General features: G+C 41.5%; 1 protein-coding gene across 1 annotated transcript in view; it reads left to right on the forward strand.

Annotated features, from left to right (window-relative positions):
* Mob3b (MOB kinase activator 3B) overlaps positions 1-14,323 on the forward strand; it is a 200,608-nt gene extending 186,285 nt beyond the window's left edge. The window contains exon 4 of the mRNA XM_031366393.1: positions 8,795-14,323. Coding sequence (XP_031222253.1) covers positions 8,795-8,824 — 30 coding nt within the window. The 3' untranslated portion in view covers positions 8,825-14,323. The remainder of the gene's footprint in view (positions 1-8,794) is intronic.
* The last annotated feature ends 9,144 nt before the right edge of the window (positions 14,324-23,467 follow it).

The raw sequence follows: 23,467 nt of genomic DNA on the forward strand, positions 1-23,467 counted from the left end.
AGCCCTGGTTGTCCTGGAACTCACTCTGTAGACCAAGCTGGCCTCAAACTCAGAAATCCGCCTGCCTCCGCCTTCCAAGTGCTGGGATTAAAGGCGTGCGCCACCACCACCTGGCCCCAGTTTCTCTTCTATTAGATTCAGTGTATCTGGTTTTATTTAGAGGTCCTTTATCCACTTGAACTTGAGTTTTGTGCAAGGTGACAAATATGGATCTATTTTCATTTTCCTACATACAGACAGCCAGTTAGACCAGCACCATTTATTGATGATGTTTTCTTTTTTCCATTGTATATTTTTGGTGTCTTGTCAAAGATCAAGTGTCCGTAAGTGTGTGGTTTTATTTCTGGGTCTTGAATTCTATTCCATCGATCAATGTGTCTGTCTCTGTACCAATATTATGCAGTTTTTAACACTATTGCTCTGCAGCAATGCTTAAGGTCAGGGATGGTGATTTCCCCCAGCCATTCTTTTATTGTTAAGAATTGTTTTCGCTATTCTCTTTTTTGTTGCCTTGAATGCCAGATGAATTTGAGAATTGCTCTTTCCATGTCTTTGAAGAATTGTGTTGGAATTTTGATAGGGATTGCATTGAATCTGTAGATTGCCTTTGGTAGGATGGCCATTTTTACTATGTTAACTCTGCCAATCCATGAGCATGGGAGATCTCTCCATTTTCTGAGATCTTTGATTTCTTTCTTGAGAGACTTGAAATTATTGTCATATAGGTCTTTGACTTGTTTGGTCAGACTTGTCCCAAGATATTTTATATTATTTGTGGCTATTGTGAAGGGAGTTGTTTCCCTAATTTCTTTCTCAGCCTGTTTATCATTTGTATAAAGGAAGGCTAATAATTTATTTGAGTTAATTTTATATCTGGCTACTTTGCTGAAGTTATCAGCTGGAAAAGTACTGTGGTAGAATTTTAGGGGGTTACTTACATATACTATCATATCTTTACCAATTTGTATTACCTTGATCTCTTTTTGTTGTCTTATTGTTCTAACTAGCACTTCGAATACTATATTGAAGAGATAGAGGAGAGTGGGCATCCTTGTCTTGTCCCTGATTTTAATGGGATTGCTTCAAATATGTCTCCATTTAATTTGATATTGGCTGATGGTTAGCTTTTATTATGTTTAGCTATGGGCCTTGAATTCCTGATCTCTCCAATACTTTAAACATGAAGGGGTGTTGTATGTTGACAAATGCTTTTTCTGCATCTAAGGAGATGATCATGTGATTTTTTTTCTTTGAGTTTGTTAATATATTAGATTATGTTACTTGATCATGGTGAATGATGGTTTTGATGTGTTCTTGGATTTGGTTTGCAAGAATTTTATTGAGTATTTTTGCATCACTATTCATAAGTGAGATTGGTCTGAAGTTCTCTTTTTTGGTTGGGTCCTTGTGTGGTTTAGGTATCAGAGTAATTGTGGCTTCATTGAATGATTTAGGCAGTGTTCCTTCTGGTTCTATTTTATGGAATAGTGCGAGAAATATTGGTGTCAGGTCTTCTTTGAAGGTCTGGTAGAATTCTGCACTAAATCCATCTGGCCCTGGGCTTTTTTTGTTTGCTTGTTTGGGAGGTTTTTAATGATGTCTTCTATTTCCTTGTGTGACATGGGCCTGTTTAGATAGTTTACCTGCTCTTGATTTAACTTTGCTATGTGGTATCTGTCTAGAAAACCATTCACTTCATCTAGATTTTCCAGTTTTGCTGAGTATAGACTTTTATAGTAGGATCTGATGATTTTTTGAATTTCTTCGTTTCTGTTATTATGTCTCCCTTTTCATTTCTGATTTTATTAATTTGGATACTGCCTCTGGGCCCTTTAGTTAGTTTAGCTAGTGGTTTATCTATCTTGTTGATTCTCACAAAGAACCAGCTTCTGGTTTTGTTGATTCTTTGTATTGTTTTCTTTGTTTCTATTTGGTTGATTTCTACCCTGAGTTTGACTATTTCCTGCCTTCTACTCCTCTTGGGTGAGCTTGTTTCTTTTTGTTCTAGAGCTCCCAGGTGTGCTGTTAAGTTGTTAGTGTAAGATCTCTCCAGTTTCTTTACCAGGGCACTTAGTGCTATGAACTTTCCTCTTAGCACTGCTTTCATTGTGTCCTATAAGTTTGGGTATGATGTGTCACCATTTTCATTAAATTCTAGGAAGTCTTTAATTTTCTTTCTTTATTTCTTCCCTGACCAAGTTGTCGTTGAGTAAAGAATTATTGTTTCCACTTGTATATGAACTTTCTGTAGTTTTTGCTGTTCTTAAAGACCATCCTTAGGCCATGGTGATCTGATAGGATGCATGGTATTATTTCAATCTTCTTGTATCTGTTGAGGGTTATTTTGTGAATAATTATATGGTCAATTTTGGGGAAGGTAACATGAGGTGCTGAAAAGAAGTTGTATTCTTTTGTTTTAGGTTAAGATGTTCTGTAAATATTTGTTAAATCCATTTGATTCCTAACCTCTCTTAGTTTCACTGTGTCTCTGTTTAGTTTCTGTTTCAATGACCTGCCCATTGGTGAGAGTGGGGTGTTGACATCTCCCACTATTATGGTGTAGGGTTCAATGTGTGTTTTAGCTTTAGTAAAGTTTCTTTTATGAATCTGGGTGCCCTTATATTGGGGCATAGATGTTCAGAATTGAGACTTTCTCTTGGTAGATTTTCCCTTTGATGAATATGAAGTGTTCCTCCTCATCACACTTGATAACGTTAGGTGGAAAGTCTATTTTATTGGATATTAGGATGGCAACTGCTGTTTGTTTCCTGGGACCATTTGCTTGGAAGACCTTTTTCCATCCTTTTACTCTGAGATAGTGCCTGTCTTTGTTATTGAGGTATGTTTCTTGTATGCAGCAAAATGCTGGGTCTTGTTTGCATATGTTAGTTTATGTCTTTTTACAGATGAGTTGAGTCCATTAATATTCAGAGATATTAGAGATATGACTTATGCTTCCTGTTATGTTTGTTTTTGTCAGTGGTTTTATGTGTTTGTGGTTCTCTCCTTTTGACTTTGTTGTGAGATGCTTAATATCTTGTTCTAGCTTTGGTGCAGGTACCTTCCTTGTTTTGGAGTTTTCTTTCTAGGATCCTCTGTAGGGCTGAGTTGGTAGATAGATACTGTTTGAGTTTGGTTTTGCCCTGGAATATTTGGGTTTCTCCGTCTATGTTGATTGAGAGTTTTGCTGGGTATAGTAGCCTGAGCTGACATTTGTGTTCTCTTAGAGACTGCATGACCTCTGACCAGGCTCTTCTGCCTTTCATAGTCTCTGTTGAGAAGTCTGGTGCAATTCTGATAGGTCTGTCTTTATATGTTACTTGGCCCTTTTTCCCTTGCAGCTTTTAATATTCTTTCTTTGTTCTGTGCATTTAGTGTTTTGATTATTATGTGACAAGAAGATTTTCCTTTATGGTCCCATTTATTTGGTGTTTTATAGCCTTCTCGTAACTTTATGGCCATCTCTTTCTTTAGGTTGGGGAAGGTTTTTTTTCTATGATTTTGTTGAAGACATTTTCAGGTCCTTTGAGCTGGGAATCTTCATGCTCCTCTATTTTGATTATTCTTAGATTTGGTCTTTTTATTATGTCCTGAATTTCTTGGATGCTTTGGGTTGGGAATTTTTTATGTTTTGAATTTTCTTTGACAGTTGTGCCCATCTCTTCTATGGTATCTTCTACACCTGAGATTCTCTCTTCTATCTCTTGAATTCTGTTGATGATACTCACATCTGTAATTCCTGATCTCTTTCCTAGGTATTCCATTTTCAGGTTTGCCTCTATTTGTGTTTTCTTTATTGTTTCTACTTCCACTTTTAGGTCTTGGATTGCTTTATTCAGTTCCTTCACCTTTTTACCTCTCTTTTTCTCTATTTTCTGTATTTCTTTCAGTGAGTTATTGATATCCTCCTTAAAGGACTCTATTATCTTCATGAGATAGGATTTTAGGTCAATTTCCTGATTTTCAGGTGTTCTGTTGTATTCAGGGCTTGCTGTGGTGGGAGAACTAGGTTCTGATGATGCCTATGTATATTGGCTTTGGTTGCTTATGGTCTTGCACTTGCCTTTCACCATCTGGATATACCCGGTGTTTGTTGGTCTGGGTGACTGTCTGGAGTTTGCCTCTTTTGTCCCTGGGTTGCTTCAGGTCTCCTGGTAGGCCTGCAGCCTTGGCTGTAGCAGACCACCTGTGGGGCCTTCCAACTGGGGGCTCTTCACGGGGGCAGAGAAGCTGCTGATCTGTTGCCCTGGGTGCAGTAGATCTCCTGGAAGGTCTTCAGACTGTTGGGTCTTCAGTGGAGCAGTCAAGCTGTTTGTTGTCCAGCTGCATTGAGTGCAGAGGGTCCTCTGGGCTCCTAGCAGCAGCTCTGGGTGAGGGGTGGGCGTGGGGGTGGTTCTTACCAACTGCTCCGAGTTTAGCAGGTCCGCTAGGATGGGTCAGGATATGATGTCTTCTCTGAAGCAGACCAGCTAAGAGTCTGCCCCAGCAGATGGGCCTATGCTTTTTTTTTTTTTTTTTTTTTTTGGTGTTTTGAGACAGGGTTTCTCTGTATAGCCCTGGCTGTCCTAGATCTCACTCTGTAGACCATGCTGGCCTCCAACTCAGAAATCCACCTGCCTCTGCCTCCCAAGTGCTGGGATTAAAGGCGTGCGCCACCACGCCCGGCCAGGCCTATGTTTTTTAAAGTGTGAGTGCCTGGCATTCATGTGAATGTCAGGGAACAACTCGAAAGAGTCAGTTCTCTCTTTGCACCAATGTGAGTCTAGAACTCAACATTTTCAGGTGTTGTAGTACGCATTTTAACCTGCTGAGCCATCTTACCAAGCCATACCCTATAGATTTTCAAAGGTTAGATCCAATGTCCTTCAGTTTGTGAGCTGTCATTAAAACCCCGTTTCCCTATGGGAATTAAAGAGGCATCTCAGAAACAGCTTTTCTTCTGCCCGTTGGGCTCACACGGTGGTGCAGAAAGCCCCACTCGCTACTAACCCCTGTTGGGCTAACGCAAGGGCCTTGGATCTGTTCTCTCTCTCTCCGCTCTCTTCAAAAAAACCCTTCCCTGTTAAGCATACATACTCCAGGAAACAGAAGTGTCTTAAAGCTTTTCTCGATGGCAACTGATAATTCAAATTGCTATCAGTCTTGCTAAAGAAAGCGGTGCATCTAGCATTTTGAAAACTCAGGAACCATCTATGGTTAATATGTAAGTCAATGAATTCCCAAGGTATCACTCAAGAGCGATATTTATTCCTGTCTCAGAGGCTCTGAGCTAGAGCCCCATGCCGTGTGGAAAGTCCTGGCCTTCACAGTCACATGGACTTGCTTGGATCCCACACCTGCCACTCTCCTTGTGGCTTTGGTGAATTGCTCTTCTTTCTCTAAACTCCCATCCTTGCCTATACAGTGCACATTCATCTCTCACGGCAAGAGCCAGGGTAGCAGGATGCTCCTGTAGGGCTGCAGGAAAGAGCAGGAGAGACCTTGGCCTCTTACTACCTGTCCCTGGTTAGGCTGCCGTTCGCCTCAAACAAACTAGTTTGGCTCTGAGACTAGAATTCTTCTGCCAGACAGTTGTGGCTCCCTCTCAGAGCTCTATGAACATAATGACACAGCCACCCAAAGCCCAGAACACTCCATGGGCTCTTCTCAAAGGCTCCTTTCCTTCTGTCTCGGAGCACTGATCCATTGCAAATAGTCATAGAATTAGTTATAAACCTGAAGTCATGTTTATCCTTGGAATTACCCTCTTCCTTTCGAATACACAATCTGTTGTCAAACGTTAACTCAGAATACAAGAACCTTTAGCTTTGCTTTTCATTTCCTCGCTTGTTTATACCCCAGGTTAGCCTCATCCTCCCCAATATTGGGTTTACAGTGTTTGTACCACCATACTCAGTTCACAAGAACCACTGGAGCCCTGAGGTGGGAACAGTAGATTTCTCTCGCGGTTGTCATGGTTACTTCCTTTTCTTGCAGAAGGTACGTGGTTCTTTCTTACCGTGTTCTTTGCTGTCCACACCCTGCTATGGTCAGGAGCTCTCTGCTGCCGCTGGTCTAAATTTCAGATCCATGTCAGAGTGTATATTAACAGAAAACTCTTCCCAGGCCACTTCCCGCCAGCAAGGAGTGATTGATGTCAGGTTCGTGCTTCTGAACCACGTCTATAAAAAGGGATCAGAGAAGGGAATTAAGATGTATTGAGTCTAGGCATATATTAATGCATTTAACCTTCCCCTGATCCCCTCACTAACACAGTACACTGTGCAGGTGAAGAGACTGAGAACGTGTGAGTTATGTGATTAAGCAAATATTTACTGAACCTAATTATCAGGCACTGGGGATGCCAGGACAAAGAGCCGGCAGAGTCCATAGGATCTTGCCTGGGAAGATCCGAAGAACAGAAATGAAAGGCTTTTCTGCAGGCGTAATGTTATTGTCCACTGTGTAAGGTCTACCCTTCTATCATTCAAATGGTGATTTCACTATCCTGAGACAATGGGACACAGCATTGTAATGTTTAAGAATCTCCTGTCTCAAGTTTGTGTAAACAATGCTCACCAGGTATTCTCTGCCTTGTCAGTAAAATCTGCAAGGCCATTAACTAGGCAATAGAAAGAATACCACGGGACTTCAGCCAGCCAGGGGAGGAGGGAGAGAGAGAGCCAGGGGAGGAGGGAGAGAGAGAGCCAGGGGAGGAGGGAGAGAGAGAGCCAGGGGAGGAGGGAGAGAAAGAGAGGATTTGGCATGGGGCAGGAGTCCAGAGAGATATCAAGGCAAAACACACCTGAAGCCCAGAGAGCCTGACCAGTACAAAAATGCCAGTATCTCAGGGATTGGAGCTGTGAGGTAGCCAGACTGAATTACAGAATTAAAATGGAGTTATAATACCTAGTTATTGTACTTTAAGTTGAAAATAAATCTTGGTCTCACTATGTCATTATTAGGGAACTAGCTGGGACTTAAATAAAAACAGCTGCTATAATAATCTACTGCACACATTTATATTAAACCTACCATTATACCTTTGACTGGTGAAGAGGGGTTCTGTGGCTGTTAAAGGGAGAAGAAGGGAATATATCCTGTGTTGGAGTAAAAGATGATGCCCGCCAAAACAGACATTTTACCTAAGTCACGATGCTCTTCATGGGGGTGAAAACCAAGAGACAGAAGTGAGATTGTAATGTGTCTGAACCTCTTCTCAATATGCTTCATGTCTTTGTTGGTAAAGACAGGCAGTGATGTTATTATTTCAGCATGTGATCCATTACATCTCTTCCTCCCCAAAGACTGTAAGAATCTAAGAACATCGGGCCCATCTCCTAGTATGTGGGCCACACAGTAAGACAAGTAAATGACCGAGAGGAGTTCAGCAATGCATTTGTATACCGACTGTAACACCGTATGAAGCCTCCCATGTTTAGCTCTCCTGGATTGGGAGAGCACGTAGATCACACACTGTGTTCTTTCTTTAACCTACACAGTCTGTGTGGTTTTCAAACAGCCCTCTGAGCATCGGGGGACTTACACTAACTCCTTTGACTCAGATGTTTGCCGTTTGGTTGTCTGGAATGATCCAGGCCAGCATTCAATCCATAGAGCAGCTGCAGTCAGTTCTGCGGCATGGCCACCTCCACAGGAGGATATGAGGTCTTCCAGGCAAATGGATGTCATCAGGTCTGAACTGGGAAGATAAGTGACAGTTAGCCAGATAAAGAGAGTAGAGGTGGCACTGGGTATGAACAGGCCAGCCTGTGCAGTCTCAAAGGAAGAGAAGGGATGGCCCCTTTGGGAGCCACACAGTCCCGGAACAGCTGGAAGGTGGTTTGCATAGGTAGAGTAGAGGCTAGACTCTGGAGTTCCTTCCTCTTCCTTAATTTCTCTTCACTTGTATGATTACATTCTCCATTTTTCCCCATCTTTGATTGAAAGTTAGTCAAATGGAAGATGGTTTCGATTCTAAAAATAGCAGCCCAAACTCCTTATCATACCAGTTGACAAACGATGCTTGGCTGTCCTCAAAGAGACAACTGGAAGGGGTGGGGATGAACACTGGAGGTCATTCTTCATGACCTCCTGAGAGGAAAGCTGTTATTTAGTTCCAAGTGTTTGGTGGCTCCAGATATCTCTTTTTTAAATATATATATATATATATATATATATATATATATATATATATATATATATATTTTATGGATACGAGTACAGTGTAGCTGTACGCATAGTTGTGAGCCTTCATGTGGTTGCTGGGAATTGAATATAGGACCTCTGCTCGCTCCGATCAGTCCCACTTGCTCCAGTTGAACCCGCTCACTCCAGCCCAAAGATTTATTTATTATTATAGATAAATACACTGTCTCTGTCTTCAGACACACCAGAAGGGGACGTCAGATCTCATTACAGATGGTTGTGAGCCACCATGTGGTTGCTGGGATTTGAACTCAGGACCTTCGGAAGACCTCTTAACCGCTGAGCCAGCTCTCCAGCCCAGGGCTCCAGATCTTGGTCCCCACCCCCCATCCCCACCTCGAAAAAGCAAGTAGCTTGGATTCTTGGCAAGAGAGTAAAGTGCTTTAAACAGTACCTTAATTCATGAGAAATTCGGTGGGAAAGAAAATGGGGGGGGGGAGGGAGGGAGAGAGAGAGAGAGAGAGAGAGAGAGAGAGAGAGAGAGAGAGAGAGTCTTAGCTAACTCAAGCCTACAGACCAAATGGAATGTGTTCTCGTGGAGCGGGCAAACTTGCACCATTTGCCCTGCTCATTGTCCCCTAACAGGCCTTCTCTTCTTGCTTTCTAGAAAGAGATGACAACCAGGATGTGTCACTAATCCTCCACTGAATCTTCTGGAAGAAAGGAGCACTATTTCCACCAGGAGTCCCCATAGGACAGAAAGTGGCCCTTGGTGGCTGAAGCCATCCTGACTTCCAGGAGCAGACAAGCTGGAGCCCCATGAGGACTTCCGAAAGACGTCTCTTACCCACTTCACGTGCTCTTAACCCTCTAAGTGCTGCTAGCCAGGACCTGTAGGCCACGTAGACCACAGCATGAAGGACCAGCCTTAACCCCTTGGGCCGAGGACAGTGCAGGTGAAAGTGCTGCACGCGCGCCCACATCACACTTCTGCCTGTGACCGGCCCGCTAGGCTTTACTGGAATTCAGGTTTTGAGACTGAAGGTCTTTGTTGTGGTGGTTCTTTTTCACTTATGTCTTTTGACTAACTTCTCTGTCACTTATTTTTTTAAGTTCTAAGCAATCGCGGGGCTACCATGTAGGTAGTACGTTTTCCTATCCCATCTCTCCTCGACTCCCTACAGGCCTCTGGGCCTTATATGGGGCTTGGAGCTGGGAAAAGCCTGCAGTTTTTCTGGAAGCATCTGCGCCATTTTCCTCATGGGCAGTTTCACCAGGGACCGCTTACTTGATGGGCTACATGATCTGTGCCCCAGACAGGCCATTCACATGCTACTCTTTGGGAAGAGTCTGGCGACAGGAAATAAAGCTGGTGTGTTGTTAGTTTACCCTAGTCAGAATGCATTCTTTGTAGCCACAGTCATTTCTAGATGCTTCCATTAAAGATATCCTTTCCCATTTCCCAGAAGAGAGGAAATAAAGTTTTAAAATGACCAGTAAGATCCTTGAGTCGGATTAGTGCAGTGTTTGTTCTTTATTAAGGGGTAGTGAGTCCTGGCTGATCCTACATATTATATTATGGGGATTTCAGTGACAAGACAACAGACAGTTGATACATGTAGATTAAATACCCTTGACTTGTAGCCTTCCCAACTGACCACTCCTTCCCATTCTCTCTTTCTCTCTTTCTCTCTCTCTCTCTCTCTCTCTCTCTCTCTCTCTCTCTCTCTCTCTCTCTCTCTCTCTCTCTCTCTCTCCTGTTGTCCCTCCATCTCCTGTGCTAGATGATGCAGTGCAGAATTCATTTCTTTCCAGTAGGTGTGCTACAGTCACCAAGGTCTTCCTTCTATCCATTCAACCGTCCCTTCCAACCATCAGAGTCACCATGCTACGCTCTCTCCTGCCTTTGGAAGTTTTAGTAAATGAAATGTTGCCTTCTCTGATACCTTCACAGAACTGGTTCTGACAGCTTGACTAAGAAGTACCCATACTTCCCGTAATATTTGATTTTAATGAAGTATCTATTGATACTTTATTATTAAGTATTGGCGGAGGGAAGTAGACATGAATGTATTCTTGCAGTTGATGTAATAGCAAAAGACGACTGAGTTAGTCTGATGTTATTTAGTATACATAATGTGTTAAAGCCATTTACGGCCACCACAAAAGCCTAGAAAGCATGATATCTTTGTGTAAATGAAGAAGCTGACCATCTAGACTGTCTCGTAGATGTCGTCTTCTGAAGCCCAACACTACTACTGCTATGTCGTTGGCTTGTTCTAACCTACAGGGACATTTTTTCTTTTCTCTCTAAGTAACTTTTAGAGGCCAACACAGGCAATGGTTTTTAGTTTTTGGTTTTGTTTTATTTGTCATTATCACTTTGAGTTAAAAGCATTATGTGGCTGCCCTAAAGGTCCAGAGGAAAAAGAGCCTTGAATCTGGACCCAGGCAATGCATAATACCACACATGGTGTGCAGGATGGTGAGGCTGGGAGATGGCAGACCATTCCACATGGCCTTGGGGAGTCTCCGCAGCTTTGTGCCTTGAACAACTGCAGGCCTCATGCAGTTGGGAGTATGCGCCTGCATTTCAGTGATTCTTAATCAAGGAGGCAGCCTGACTCTGAAGACATTTGTCATTTCTAAAGTCATTTTCCAACAATTATTTGTGTATGTGAAATTTCCATCTAGCTTAAAACATCCAGATTTTTTTTTAAATTCTTGGAATTATCTTCTTTGACTTCCATTGCTAATTGCACTAATCAGCTCCTAGAGTAAAATCTAGCCAACTACTCTGATTTTTAAAGTATGAGGTGTTCATATTTCTATAGAACTTTGTTTGGCAAATTCTAAAAATAAATCTTTATGAGCTGTCCATAAGCCTTTGGCCTGGCCTGATCTTCCATACATCTATAGTGTGAACAGAAGATTCTTGCAGCTCCTAGGACAGCTCTAGGCCTGGTTCTGTCTCCTAATCTTGTCCTTCCTCCTTCTCTACATTTGTCTTAATTTTGGGGAAATGCAAAGTTGAAAGATTAACACAACGAAGGGCAGTGATGGTGCATGCCTTTAATCCCAGCACTTGGGAGTCAGAAGCAAGCAGATCTCTGAGTTCGAGGCCAGCCTATGAATTCCAGGACAGCCAGGGCTACATAGAGAAATCCTGTGTCAAAAAAAAAAAAATTTAGCACGAGTACCCTATGTCCTTGAGTGCACCAAATGTTAGCATATCATCTCGGTTTCTTTCTTACTGTAAATGAGCTCATTGCTGAACCATCAAAAAATAATAGTAATAAATTACATCATCATAGAGTTTTAAAATGCTTTTACATACCTCTCCTGTTAGTAATAAGATCATTATCCTATCCATCTCCAGTGTCACCGGCTACAGGAGCCTGAATATTAACAAAGAGCATAATCCGTGGTTCAAATTCTGCCTCAAAAAATTCTTTGTAGTTGATTTTCTTTTTTTAAAAAAATCTTCATGTAATCAAAAATTACACATTGCATTTACTTGTCATCATCTTCATTTTCATTAATAAATTATCCTCTCTCCTGCTCTCCTCTGCCTCTCCTTCTTTCTCTCTCTCTTTCAGTGTGTGTGTGTGTGTGTGTGTGTGTGTTTGTGTGTGTGTGTGTGTGTGTGTGTGTGTGTGTGTGTGTGTGTGTGGTCTGTCTTTCATGACTGGCATTATTAAACAACGCACACTGATTTGAATACAGAATGTGCCCACATTCTGAAAGATTATTTTCTGCTCATTTCCTCATTGTAAGATGTAGGTTAAACATGTCAAGGGTAAGCCTGTCCATGGTGTGGATGCTCCTCTTTACATCATGGAAGAAAGTGTGAATGTCTAACTGAAGATCAATCAGTGCATTCAAGGGTTATCTGCCTGAGCCGATCAAAGTCCATAATTCATTGTTAAGCTTTGAGATTCAATGCACGCACCATGTATAGAATATGAAGTTAGACATATATACTTCACTTCTTAGTGTGATCAGAGTCCACAATACCCAATATGAAATCCTTTGCTGTGGAAGAATTGCAGTGTGACAGGAGTCACACCTTCCCACCTAAGAGGAAAGGGGAGCAGGAATTTTTCATTTACAAATAATACCTAAGAGTGTTGACTCATGGAAGTATGTATGATCCTACAGCCAGAGGTAAAATGTATATGTGTATATGTGCGCACACATGTGCTCATTTTTTTTCCCTTAGTGTCTTCTCATTTAGACCCATGCTTTATTCATTGAACTCAGCTCATATACCAGGAGATAGTATCTCTTTACATAGTCCTGGGTATCCTGAAACTCACTTTGTAGACAAGGCTGGCCTTGAACTCACAGAGATCCTCCTGCCTCTGCTTCCCAAGTGCTGGGATTAAAGGCGTGCTCCACTATGTCCAATGGTTGAGGGTGACTACCAATTATTTGGGGGAGGCAAACACCTTAACTTTCACAGTTGGTTGTGTCTCTCCAAAAGAGATTATTAAGAATGAAGTGGTTTGGTAGTTTTGGGTTTTTTTTTTTCCTGATAATTTCAAATAAACAATATATCCACAACTCAGGGCACTCCCTGAGATCACAAACATACGTTTTTACCCTAATAGATACTGATATCAACCATCTCAGAAGATAGTTCCAGTCTGCCCTCTCAGGAAAAGGTATGAACTTGTTATGCATTCTGGAAACAGCACATCAGTCCTTCCACTTCTGTTCCCTAAGACGATCAAGCACCTCCTCCAGGCTCCCTTACCTCTGCCTTTTTGGGGTTCTGCCAGTGGAAATAATGAAAAGGATAGATTAAATTACTGATCTAGAGTCTTTTTCTGCTTCTTCAGTTGTTGGTCTTCTCTTCCCTGGATTTTCTATTTCTTTTTTCAACTACGATGAGTGGAAGGAACTTCAGAGCTTCCTAATTTATTCTTCCTACCTCCCAACCATGCCAGCCACCTTCTAGGTAGAGCCTATTCTCCTTTTGTGGATATTCAGGCACAGAAGTTCTACAGAATCCTCTATATGTCCCACTGAAACTTCACCGCCTTTGAAACCCAACCCAACCCATCCAACCCAAGCCAAATAGTCCCTTTGAGCTCCAACCTTTGTCTCATGTCATGTTATTTAGGAAGGTCCAGAGATGATACAGGGGTAGCACATGCTTAATAATGACAGCTTCATTTGCACATTTGTGGAATATCTGAAGCCTAAACCAGCGGTCCTTCAGCCTCCCTTCAGAATTGTCCCAATTGTGTCATCCTCTCAGAAGTTTTCCCATTCCACCATTAAACATTTCTCTGGTTGAGCTGGAAACTCTCCAGAGTTCTCTCTGTGTCTGTGTTACAGACATTGCCCACCGTGAATCTGGTGAGTTATCTCAAGCCTTCCCCAGACCCCGATATGTTTCTGCTAGTCTTGGCTGTAAGAGGAATCTTTAGATTTTCTTACCTATTTAAGTTGACCATCCAGAAGTCTCTGATTAGGTTATATTGACCTTTCTAAGTTTCCTTCTTACTCTTAACAACCTTCATCACAACACACTGTTTCGGTTTCATTGAAATTTGATTTATTCCAGCCCACCACTGACCCAGTCCATTGTCACTGATAAAAGCATGTCATTTCTAATAGTCCCTTAGCCTAAAGGACACCACACTAAGGAAAAGAAACATAGTATGTCTTCAAAAAAAGAACAAAGGTATCATTTGGATAATAGTGTCATTCTGACTCTGATTATTTTGACTTTAATGAAACTAGTGATTCCTGTCTAGAATTAGTCAAAGTATATTTTGGAAGTAATGATTGTTTTTCCTGGTTGTAAAAATGTTTATAAAAAAATTTTTATAACAAGCTATTTTCCTCTGGACATATTAAATATGGGTAAAAGATTTTTCAATGGTTTGTAAAGGTTTGTGTAACATAGAGGATGAGTCACTTCTAATGAAGTGAGCTGTTTTACTAGCTTCTAGTGTTCTGCTTTCAAAGTTTCCCTGTCTCGTTTTAAGTACATCTGAAAAAATGTTAACTATATTTTTGTTCCACTTGTGATTCACTTGAGGGCTTGACTGTGAGAAAGCAGACTAACATGATTAAATCAATTAAAAGAGCTAGATAAATCTAAAGAATATTTATGAAAGAAATTTCTGTGTGAGTTTAAGAATTCAAAGGTCATGAATAAAAGCTACATAACCACCCTCTAGTCCGTCATCTTCGTGTGCCTAATTTAACAGACAACGTGTCACCTTGCAGTGTTCCTTCAAGGGGTTAAAAGAGGAAAATTGTTGACTTTACAAAAGCTAATCCAAATTTTTTTTGAAAGCACACATGAGCACATTCACGTTTTAACTGGTTGTTCGGGTTAGTTCCAGCTCAGGGGTCTCTGGGCCGTCTTTCTGAAGTACATAGTTCCTTCAGCAATCGGGACCTACATTCACACTCTGGGGGGTGGGGAGGGGCAAGGAACCAAGTGCAATAGCAATAGGCTCTTACTTTGGGAGTCTCTTGGACAGCCCTGGCCAACAATTCAAAAGAGGGCTTCCCATGGCTGCTGCCAGGTTTCCTGAGGATGCCGTTGGCTCTCGAAGGGAACCATCAGCCTCGATGAGAAAGCTTGTTTAAACTGTGTGTGCTCATTTATACACAGAATTGTGTGGACCTTCAGGGTATACAAGTTAGTTTTAAAACGCTATGATAAAAACCATTTACCCAGGCTGGTGAGATGGCTCAGTTGGTAAGAGCACTGACTGCTGTTCTGAAGATTGTGAGTTCAAATCCCAGCAACCACATGGTAGCTCACAACCACAAGTAATGACGCCCTCTTCTGGTGTGTCTGAAGGCAGCTACGGTGTAGTTATTTATAACAATAAATAAATCTTTAAAAAAAACTATTTACCATATATATTCATGGTAGTTAATCCTCTGTTCCTTGTGGCTTTCTCAGACTTTCTTATTGCTATCGTTCCTGCCTCCCTCCTCTGTTTATTTCCACCTCCTTCTGAATTAACTTCCCTCCCTCTCCTTGAAGAGCCTCTCTTTTCCCAGATCAGACCACTGCTATCCCCCTCTTTATTGTGCCTCACCCCCTTATCCAGGCACTGGTCCCATTTTACTTTCCTGGTTTCTTGCATACATTGCTAGTTCAAGACCAATATGGGATATAAGAGACCTTATCAATAAAGAAAGGAAGCTGTAAGAACAAACTGTTTTGGTCCCTCTATGATATGATGCTTAGGCTTCATCAAAGGAAGACAAGCAGGAGGTATTGGCCCCTCTCTCTCCTAGCTGGCACCTAGCACTTGCTTGTCTGAGAACTCTGAGATTTAGAAAGTTCTATGTGACTGAGCCCAACACTGGAAAAGAGGCGATGGCAGCCTCAAGTTCTAAGTTGTTCAATCAATGGGGCTTTGTGTCCTGGGCCAATAAGATGAGGAATTGGGGGGGGGGTGGCTGGAGAGATGGCTCAGCGGATAAGAGCACTGATTGCTCTTCCGAAGGTCCTGAGTTCGGGTTCCAGCAACCACATGGTGGCTCACAACCACCCATAATGAGATCTGACACCCTCTTCTGGTGCAATCTGAAGACAGCTACAGTGTATTACGCCTGAGCTAGTGAGGTTGGAGTGAATGGGGCCATCCTGAGTTCAATTCCCAGCAGCCACATGATGGCTCACAGCCATCTGTACAGCTACAGTGTACTTGTACACATAAAATAAATAAATAAATCTTTAAAAAAAAAAAAAAAGATGAGGAATTTGTGAGGGAGACAACTTCTGGCTTATAGGAGAAGAGAATAGAAACTTCACTCCTAGTCATAGGACTTTATTTTTCTTATAAAGACAACATTTAATTGGGAATGGCTTACAGATTCAGAGGTTCAGTCCATTATCATCAAGGTGGGAGCAGGGCAGCGTATGGGCAGGCATGGCAGGCATGGCACAGGAGAAGCTGAGAGTTCTACATCTTGTACCAAAGGCAACCAGGACTGGCATCCTCAGGAAACTAATAGGATGCTCTGTTCTCAATTGTAGGATTTTAAATTCTGCCTGGCTCCAGATCAGTATACCACAGGCCATTTTTTACTTGTTTTCTATACTGGTGTCCCTTTCTCCAGAATTATATACCAAAACCCACTTCATTTTCACTAGTCCCTTGAATTTGTTGTTACCTTATTTCCAAGAGAGGAAAGAATAAAGGGAGAAAGGGAATGTAAAGACAGACAAGGGACTAGTTTACCTCTTTTCTCTGTAGTCTTGGGAAATTTATGATTTCTGTGGTGGTTTGAAAGGAAATTGTTCCCATAGGCTCATAGGGAGTAGTATTATTAGGAAGCGTGGCCTTTTTGGAGTAGATGTGGTCTTGTTCGAGGAAGCCTGTCAGTAAAGTCAGGCATAAAGGTCTCAGAAGCTTAAACAATGCCTGGTGGGATTAATGACTCTCCCTGCTGCATGCAGATCTGGATGTAGATCTCTCAGCTCCTTCTCCAGAACGATTGTCTTCTTGCACTCTGCCATGAGAATAATGGACTAAAGCTATGAACTGTAAGCCAGCCCCAATGAAATGGTTTTATTTATAAGTGCTACTGGGGACACGGTATCTCTTCACAGCAATAAAAATCATAACTAAGGTAGTTTTCATAGAGCATCAAGAATACCAAGAGTCAGTAAGATTTTTTAAAACATATGAAGAACAGATTCCAGAACCAGCTAAGTGATCTTCATTCTCCCTCTTGTCCTCCAATTCCAATTCCCCGGTATTATCCTAAAATTCATATCAGACCATCTGCGACCTCTTCTTCCTCTCTGCCTGCATTTCCAGGGGATCAGTAGATATTCTCCTTAAGCATCCTTCCCCACCCTATCCCTTTGTCTCAGCTGACAATACCAGGAAGCACTCCCTGGAAACCTGCTGGATACACTCATCATGGAATCAGGTCAGCATCTCCACTCTCTCTCCTGTCCTCCAGTCCTAATCCCCCAGTCTCACCCTTTCCCTTATATTAGGCCACCTGCTGTAGCCTCTCCTCCCTCTCTGCCACCATTCCTTACAGCATCTTGGCACACCCATATTTCCTTCTCATGACACTCTCAGCACCACCCCATTTAACTCATCCTCATTCCTTCCTGTCAGTTTTCAAACCCAGAAACACTTTCTACCTGGACCTCAGTGACCACACATGGCAGGGGCTCAGAAGCATTCCCTACCAGGCAACCCACAGCTAGCATGTTCTCTTAAGATCCAGAGAGAGCAAAAGAGACCACAAAACAGGAAATCCTCTCAACAAAGACAAAAATCAGATATCAACACCTACAATCGTCAACAGACCAAACCCAGATGCCTACATACCAGTGTTAAAACACAATCAACTACAGCCAGGACAATATGCCACCACAAGGACCCAGCAACCCTACCGGAAGGCTGTGAGGAAAGCAATATAGCAGAAGATAAGTCAACCACCTCAAAACAGCTATTAAAATCGTGCTAAAGGACCTTAAAGAGGATATGACTGAATCCAAGAATGAAATATGAAAACAGTAAAATGCAATGAAAAAATGTTTAAGACATGAAAGTGGAAATCGAATCTCTAAGGAAAACCCAAGCTGAGATAAAACTAGAAGTGAAAAATGTAAAGTCAAACAAAAACCCCACACATAAGCCTCACTAATAGAGTACAAGAGATAAAAAAGAAAATCTCAGGCACTGAAGACAAAGAAGAAATGGATACCCTGCTTAAACAAATGTTAAATATTTAAAAATCCAGGCATATAATGTCCAGGAAATATGGAGCGCTATGAAAAGGACAAATTTATGAATAATAGGAATAGAAGGAAGGAGAGGAGGAGAGGGAAGAGGAAGAGAAGAAAGGAAGGGGAAGAAGAAGAAGAAGAAGAAGAAGAAGAAGAAGAAGAAGAAGAAGAAGAAGAAGAAGAAGGAAAAGAAGAAGAAGAAGAAGAAGAAGAAGAAGAAGAAGAAGAAGAAGAAGAAGAAGAAGAAGAAGAAGAAGAAGAAGAAGAAGAAGAAGAAGAAGAAGAAGAAGAAGAAGAAGAAGAAGAAGAAGAAGAAGAAGAAGAAGAAGAAGAAGAAGAAGAAGAAGAAGAAAGGGAAGAAGTGGTGGCACAAAAAAAATTTTCAGCAAAATCAAAATCAAAAGAAATACTCCCTAACCTAAAGCAGGAGTTACCTATCAAGCTATAAGAAACATACAGAACACCAAATGTACTAGACCAGAAAAAAATTCTCCATGACACATAATAATCAAATCACTGTTTACAGAACACAGAAAGAATATTAAAAGCTACAAGAGAAAAAGGACTAGCATATAAAAGCAGACCCATTAGAATAACATCTAGCATCTCAACAAAGACTCTAAAACCAGAAGGACCTGGATAGATGTTTTATAAAATCTAAGGGGTGAGCAGAGGTCCAAAAAGTCAATTCCCAACAACCAGATGAAGGCTCACAACTATCTGTACAGCTACAGTGTGTACTCATATGCATAAGATAAATAAATAAATCTTTTTTAAAAAAATCTAAGAAGACTAAAGATACAAACCAGTTCAGATTATTATACCCAGAAAACTTACATTCACAATAGGTGGGGAAAGGAAAACACTCTATGATAAAAACTAAATTTAAACAGTATCTATCAAGACTAGAGAGATGGCTCAGCAGTTAAGAGCACTGACTGCTCTGCTGAAGGTCCTGAGTTCAAAATCCCAGCAACCACAGGGTAGCTCACAATCATGCGTAATGAGATCTGCTGCCCTCTTCTGGGGTGCCTGAAGTCAGCTACAGTGTACTTATATATAATAAATTAATAAACCTTAAACAGTATCCAACCAAGTGAACTCCAGAAGTAAGCTGGAGTAGCCATTCTAACATCTAATAAAATAGACTTTCAACTAAAATTAATCAAAAGAGACAGAGAAGGGCACTTCATACTCATCAAAGAAAAAATTTACCAAGATGATCTTTCAATTTTGTACATCTATGCCCCAAACACAAGGGTAACCACATTTGTAAAAGAAATGTTGCTAAAGCTTAAATCATACATCAAAGCCCACACATTAATAGTGGATGACTTCAACACCCCATTTTCACCAAACTGACAGGCCATCCAGAGAAAACTCAATCAGAGAAGTAATAAAACTAACAGACATTGTGAATGAAATGGACCTATCAGACATCTATAGAATATTTCACCCACACACACTTCTTCTCAGCACCTCACAGATCCTTCTCCAAAACTGATCATATACTCAGTCACAAAGCAAGCCTCAACTGATAGACGAGAATTGAAATATCTCCTTGTATCTTATCAAACCACCATGGATTAAAGCTGGATTTCAGCAACAACAAAAACACCAGGAAGTCTAAAACCCCACAGAATTGAACAACTTTCTACTCAATGATCTCTGGGTCAGGGAAGAAATAAAGAAATGAAAGACAAGCTGGGCAGTGGTGGTGCACACCTTTTCATCCCAGCACTTAGGAGGCAGAGGCAGGTGGATTTCTGAGTTTGAGGCCAGCTTGGTCTACAGAGTGAGTTCCAGGACAGCCAGGGCTATATACAGAGAAACCCTGTCTTGAAAAACCAAAAAGAAAAAAGAAAAGAAAGAAAAGGAAATAAACGACTTTCTAGAATTCGATGAAAATGAGGCACAAAATTTATGGGACCCAATGTTTATGGGACCTAAGTTTATGGGACCCAAATTTATGGGACATGTAAGCAGTGCTAAAAGGAAAGTTTATAGCACAAAGAGTCTGCATATAGAAATTAGAAAGTGCTCACACCAGCAATTTAAAAGTACACAGGAAAGCTCTAGAAAAAAATGAAGCAAGCACTCCAATGAGGCGTGAAAGGCAGGAAATAATCAAAATCGGGGCTGAAGTCGAACAGAAGCAAAGAAAGCAATACAAAGAATCAACTAAACCAAGATCTGGGTTCTTTGAAAAAATCAACAAGATAGACGAACCCTTACCCAAACTAACCAAAGACAGGGAGACAGTATCCAAATAAACAAAATCAGAAATGAAAGAGGAGATATAACAACAGAAACTGAGGGAATTCAAGGAATTATTAGGTCTTACTTCAAAAATCTGTACTTCACAAAATTGAAAAATCTTAAAGAAATGAGCAGTTTTCTAGACAGATACTACTTACCAAAGTTAAATCAAGATTAGGTAAATGATTTAAACAGTCCTATACCCTAAACAAATAAAAGTAGTCATTCAAAGACTCCTAACCAAAAAAATCAAAAAACAAAAATCAAAACCCAGTACCAGATTGTTTTAGTAAAGAACTATACAAAACTTTCAAAGAGCTAATACCAACACTCCTCAATTATTTCACAAAATAGAAACAGAAGGAACACTGCCAAACCCATTCTATGAAACCACATTCACCCTAATACCTAAACCCCATGAAGATTCAACAAAGATAGAGAACTTCAGACCAACTTCTCTTATGGACATTGATGCAAAAATACTCAATAAAATACTCGAAACTAAATCCAGAAACACATCAAAAACACCCACCATGATCAAGTATGCTCCATCCTTGGGATGCAGGGATGCTTCAATATATGAAAATCCATCAACATAATCAAAGATATAAAGGAATTGAAAAAAATCATATGATCATCTTATTTGATGCTGAAATAGCCTTTGACAAAATCTAATACCACTTCATGTTAAAAGTATTAGAGATATCAGGGATACAAGGCACATACCTAAACATAATCAAAGTAGTACACAACAATCCAATAGCCAACATCAAACTAAATGAAGAGAAACAAGACAGAGAACAAGACAGAGACCTGGGATAAGGAAGGCACTCAAGAACCAAAAGGGTTGACCTTAGTTAGATGTGACTCACAGCACTGGGGATATGGAACTTGAAGAGGTTACCTCCTGTAGTCAGGCAGAAGCCCCAGTAGAGTGAACAATAGGGACACCAACCCACTCACAAAACTTTTGACCCAAATGTATCCAGACTACAAGAAATGCAGGAATGAGAATGGAACAGAGACTGAGGGAATGGCCAACCAATAACTGGCCCAACTTGAAACCCATCCCTTGGGCAAGCACCAATCTCTGACAGAGGTTGTGCTTGCAGACAGGAGTATGGTGGCATGGCTGTCCTCTGAGAAGTTCCGCCCAGCAGCTGACTCAGACAGATGCAGATACCCACAGCCAAACAATGGATGAAGCTTGGGGACTCTTATGAAAGAATAGGAGGAGGATTGCAGGCCCTGAAGGGAATAGGAACTCCACAGGAAGACCAACAGAGTCAAATAACCTGAACCCTTGGGGCTCTCAGAGACTGACCCACTAACCAAAGAGCATACATGGGCTGGACCTAGGTCTCCTCATACATATGTAGCATACGTGCACTTGATCTTCATGTGGGTCCCAAACAACTGGAGCAGGGGCTGTCCCAAAAGCTGTTGCCTGTATGTAGGATATGTTGTTCTAGCTGAGCTGCCTTGTCTAAACTCAGTGGGTGAGGATGTGCCTATCCCTGAAGAGATTTGATGTATTAGGGTGAGGGATATCCAGGGGGCTCCAACCCACTCAGAGAAGAAGGGGAAGGGGAGTGTGGGGAAAGATTGTAGGAGAGGGTAATGGGACGGTGGGAGGCAATGAGTAATCCATTAAAAAAATGGAGTAAAGAGGTTAACAGAATTCTCAACAGGGGAATTGCTAATGGCTGAGAAGCACTTAAAGAAATGTTCAGGGTTGGAGAGATGGCCCAGCAGTTAAGAGCACTGATTGCTCTTCCGGAGGCCCTGAGTTCAATTCCCAGCAACCACATGGTGGCTCACAACCATCTGTAATGGGATCCAATGCCCTCTTCTGCTGTGTCTGAAGACAGCTATAGTGTATATGAGTATACATAAAATGAAAAAAAAAAAACTTTAAAAAAAAAGGTGATTCCAAATTAAAAAAAAAAAAGTTCAACATCCTTAATCATCAAAGAAATGCAAATGAAAACAACTCTGAGATTCCATCTTACAACCATCAGAATGGTTATGATCAAAAACTCAAGTGGCAGCACATGCTGGCAAGGATGTGGAGCAAGGGGAACACTCCTCCATTGCTGGTGGAAGTGCAAACTTGTATAACTTTGGAAATCAACCTGATGGTTCCTTAGAAAACTGGGAATAGTTCTACCCCAAGACCCAGCTATATCACTCCTGGGCATATACCCAAAAGATGCTCCACCATAGCACAAGGACATTTGCTCAACTATGTTCATAGCAGCTTTATTCGTAATAGCCAGAAACTAGAAACAATCTTGTTGTCCCACAACTAAAGAATGGATTTAAAAAAAAAAAAGTAGTACATTTACACAATGGAGTACTTCTCAGCTATTAAAAACAAAGATGTGAAATTTGCAGGCAAAAGGATGGAACTAGGGCTGGTGAGATGGCTCAGAGGGTAAGAGCACAGTCTGCTCTTCCAAAGGTCATGAGTTCAAATCCCAGCAACCACATGGTGGCTCACAACCACCCATAATGAAATCTGATGCCCTCTTCTGGTGTCTGAAGACAGCCACCGTGTACTCATTTATAATAATAAATAAATCTTTAAAAAAAAGAAAAAGGATGGAACTAGAAAATATTATCCTGAGTGAGGTAACACAGACCCTGAAAGACATGCATGGTATGTACTCACTTAATGGGTGGATATTAGCCATAAAGTACAGGATAAACATGTTACAATCCACAGACCCAAAGAAGCTAAGTAACAAGAAGGGCTCAAGGGAGGATGCTTGAATCTCACTCAGAAGGGGAAATAAAGTAGACATCAGAGGTGGATGGAGAGAGGGAACTGTGTGGGAGAGGGGAAAGGATGGGGATCAGGTGAGAGGAGAGTGGGAAGGGGAGAAGCACTGGGAGAGGGCTAGAATAGAGAAAGGAAATCATTGGGAGGGACATCTCTGGGGCCAGCTGGAGACCTTGGATGAGAGAGGCTCCTCAGAGTCTAGGGTGACTCTAGGTGAGACTCTTTGCAACTAGGGATATAGAGACTGAAGTGGCCATCACCTGTAGCCAGGCTGGATTTCCACTGGTGGGAGGGAGACACCAACCTACTTACAAAATCTTCTGCCCAAAAGAGGGAATGGTCAACAAATGTCCTTGTTGAATTACTGGCCCAACTGGAGACCCATCCCATGGGAGAGAGCCAATCCCTGACACTATAAATGATACTCTTTTATGCTTGCAGTCAGGAGTCATCTGAGAGGCTTCATCCAGCAGCTGATGGAAATAGATGTAGAGACAAGCAGCCAAACATCAGGCACAACTGGGGGAGTCTTGTGGAAAATTGGGGGACAGGAATTA

This window comes from Mastomys coucha, unplaced genomic scaffold (assembly GCF_008632895.1).
Source record: "Mastomys coucha isolate ucsf_1 unplaced genomic scaffold, UCSF_Mcou_1 pScaffold14, whole genome shotgun sequence".
Taxonomy (NCBI): domain Eukaryota; kingdom Metazoa; phylum Chordata; class Mammalia; order Rodentia; family Muridae; genus Mastomys; species Mastomys coucha.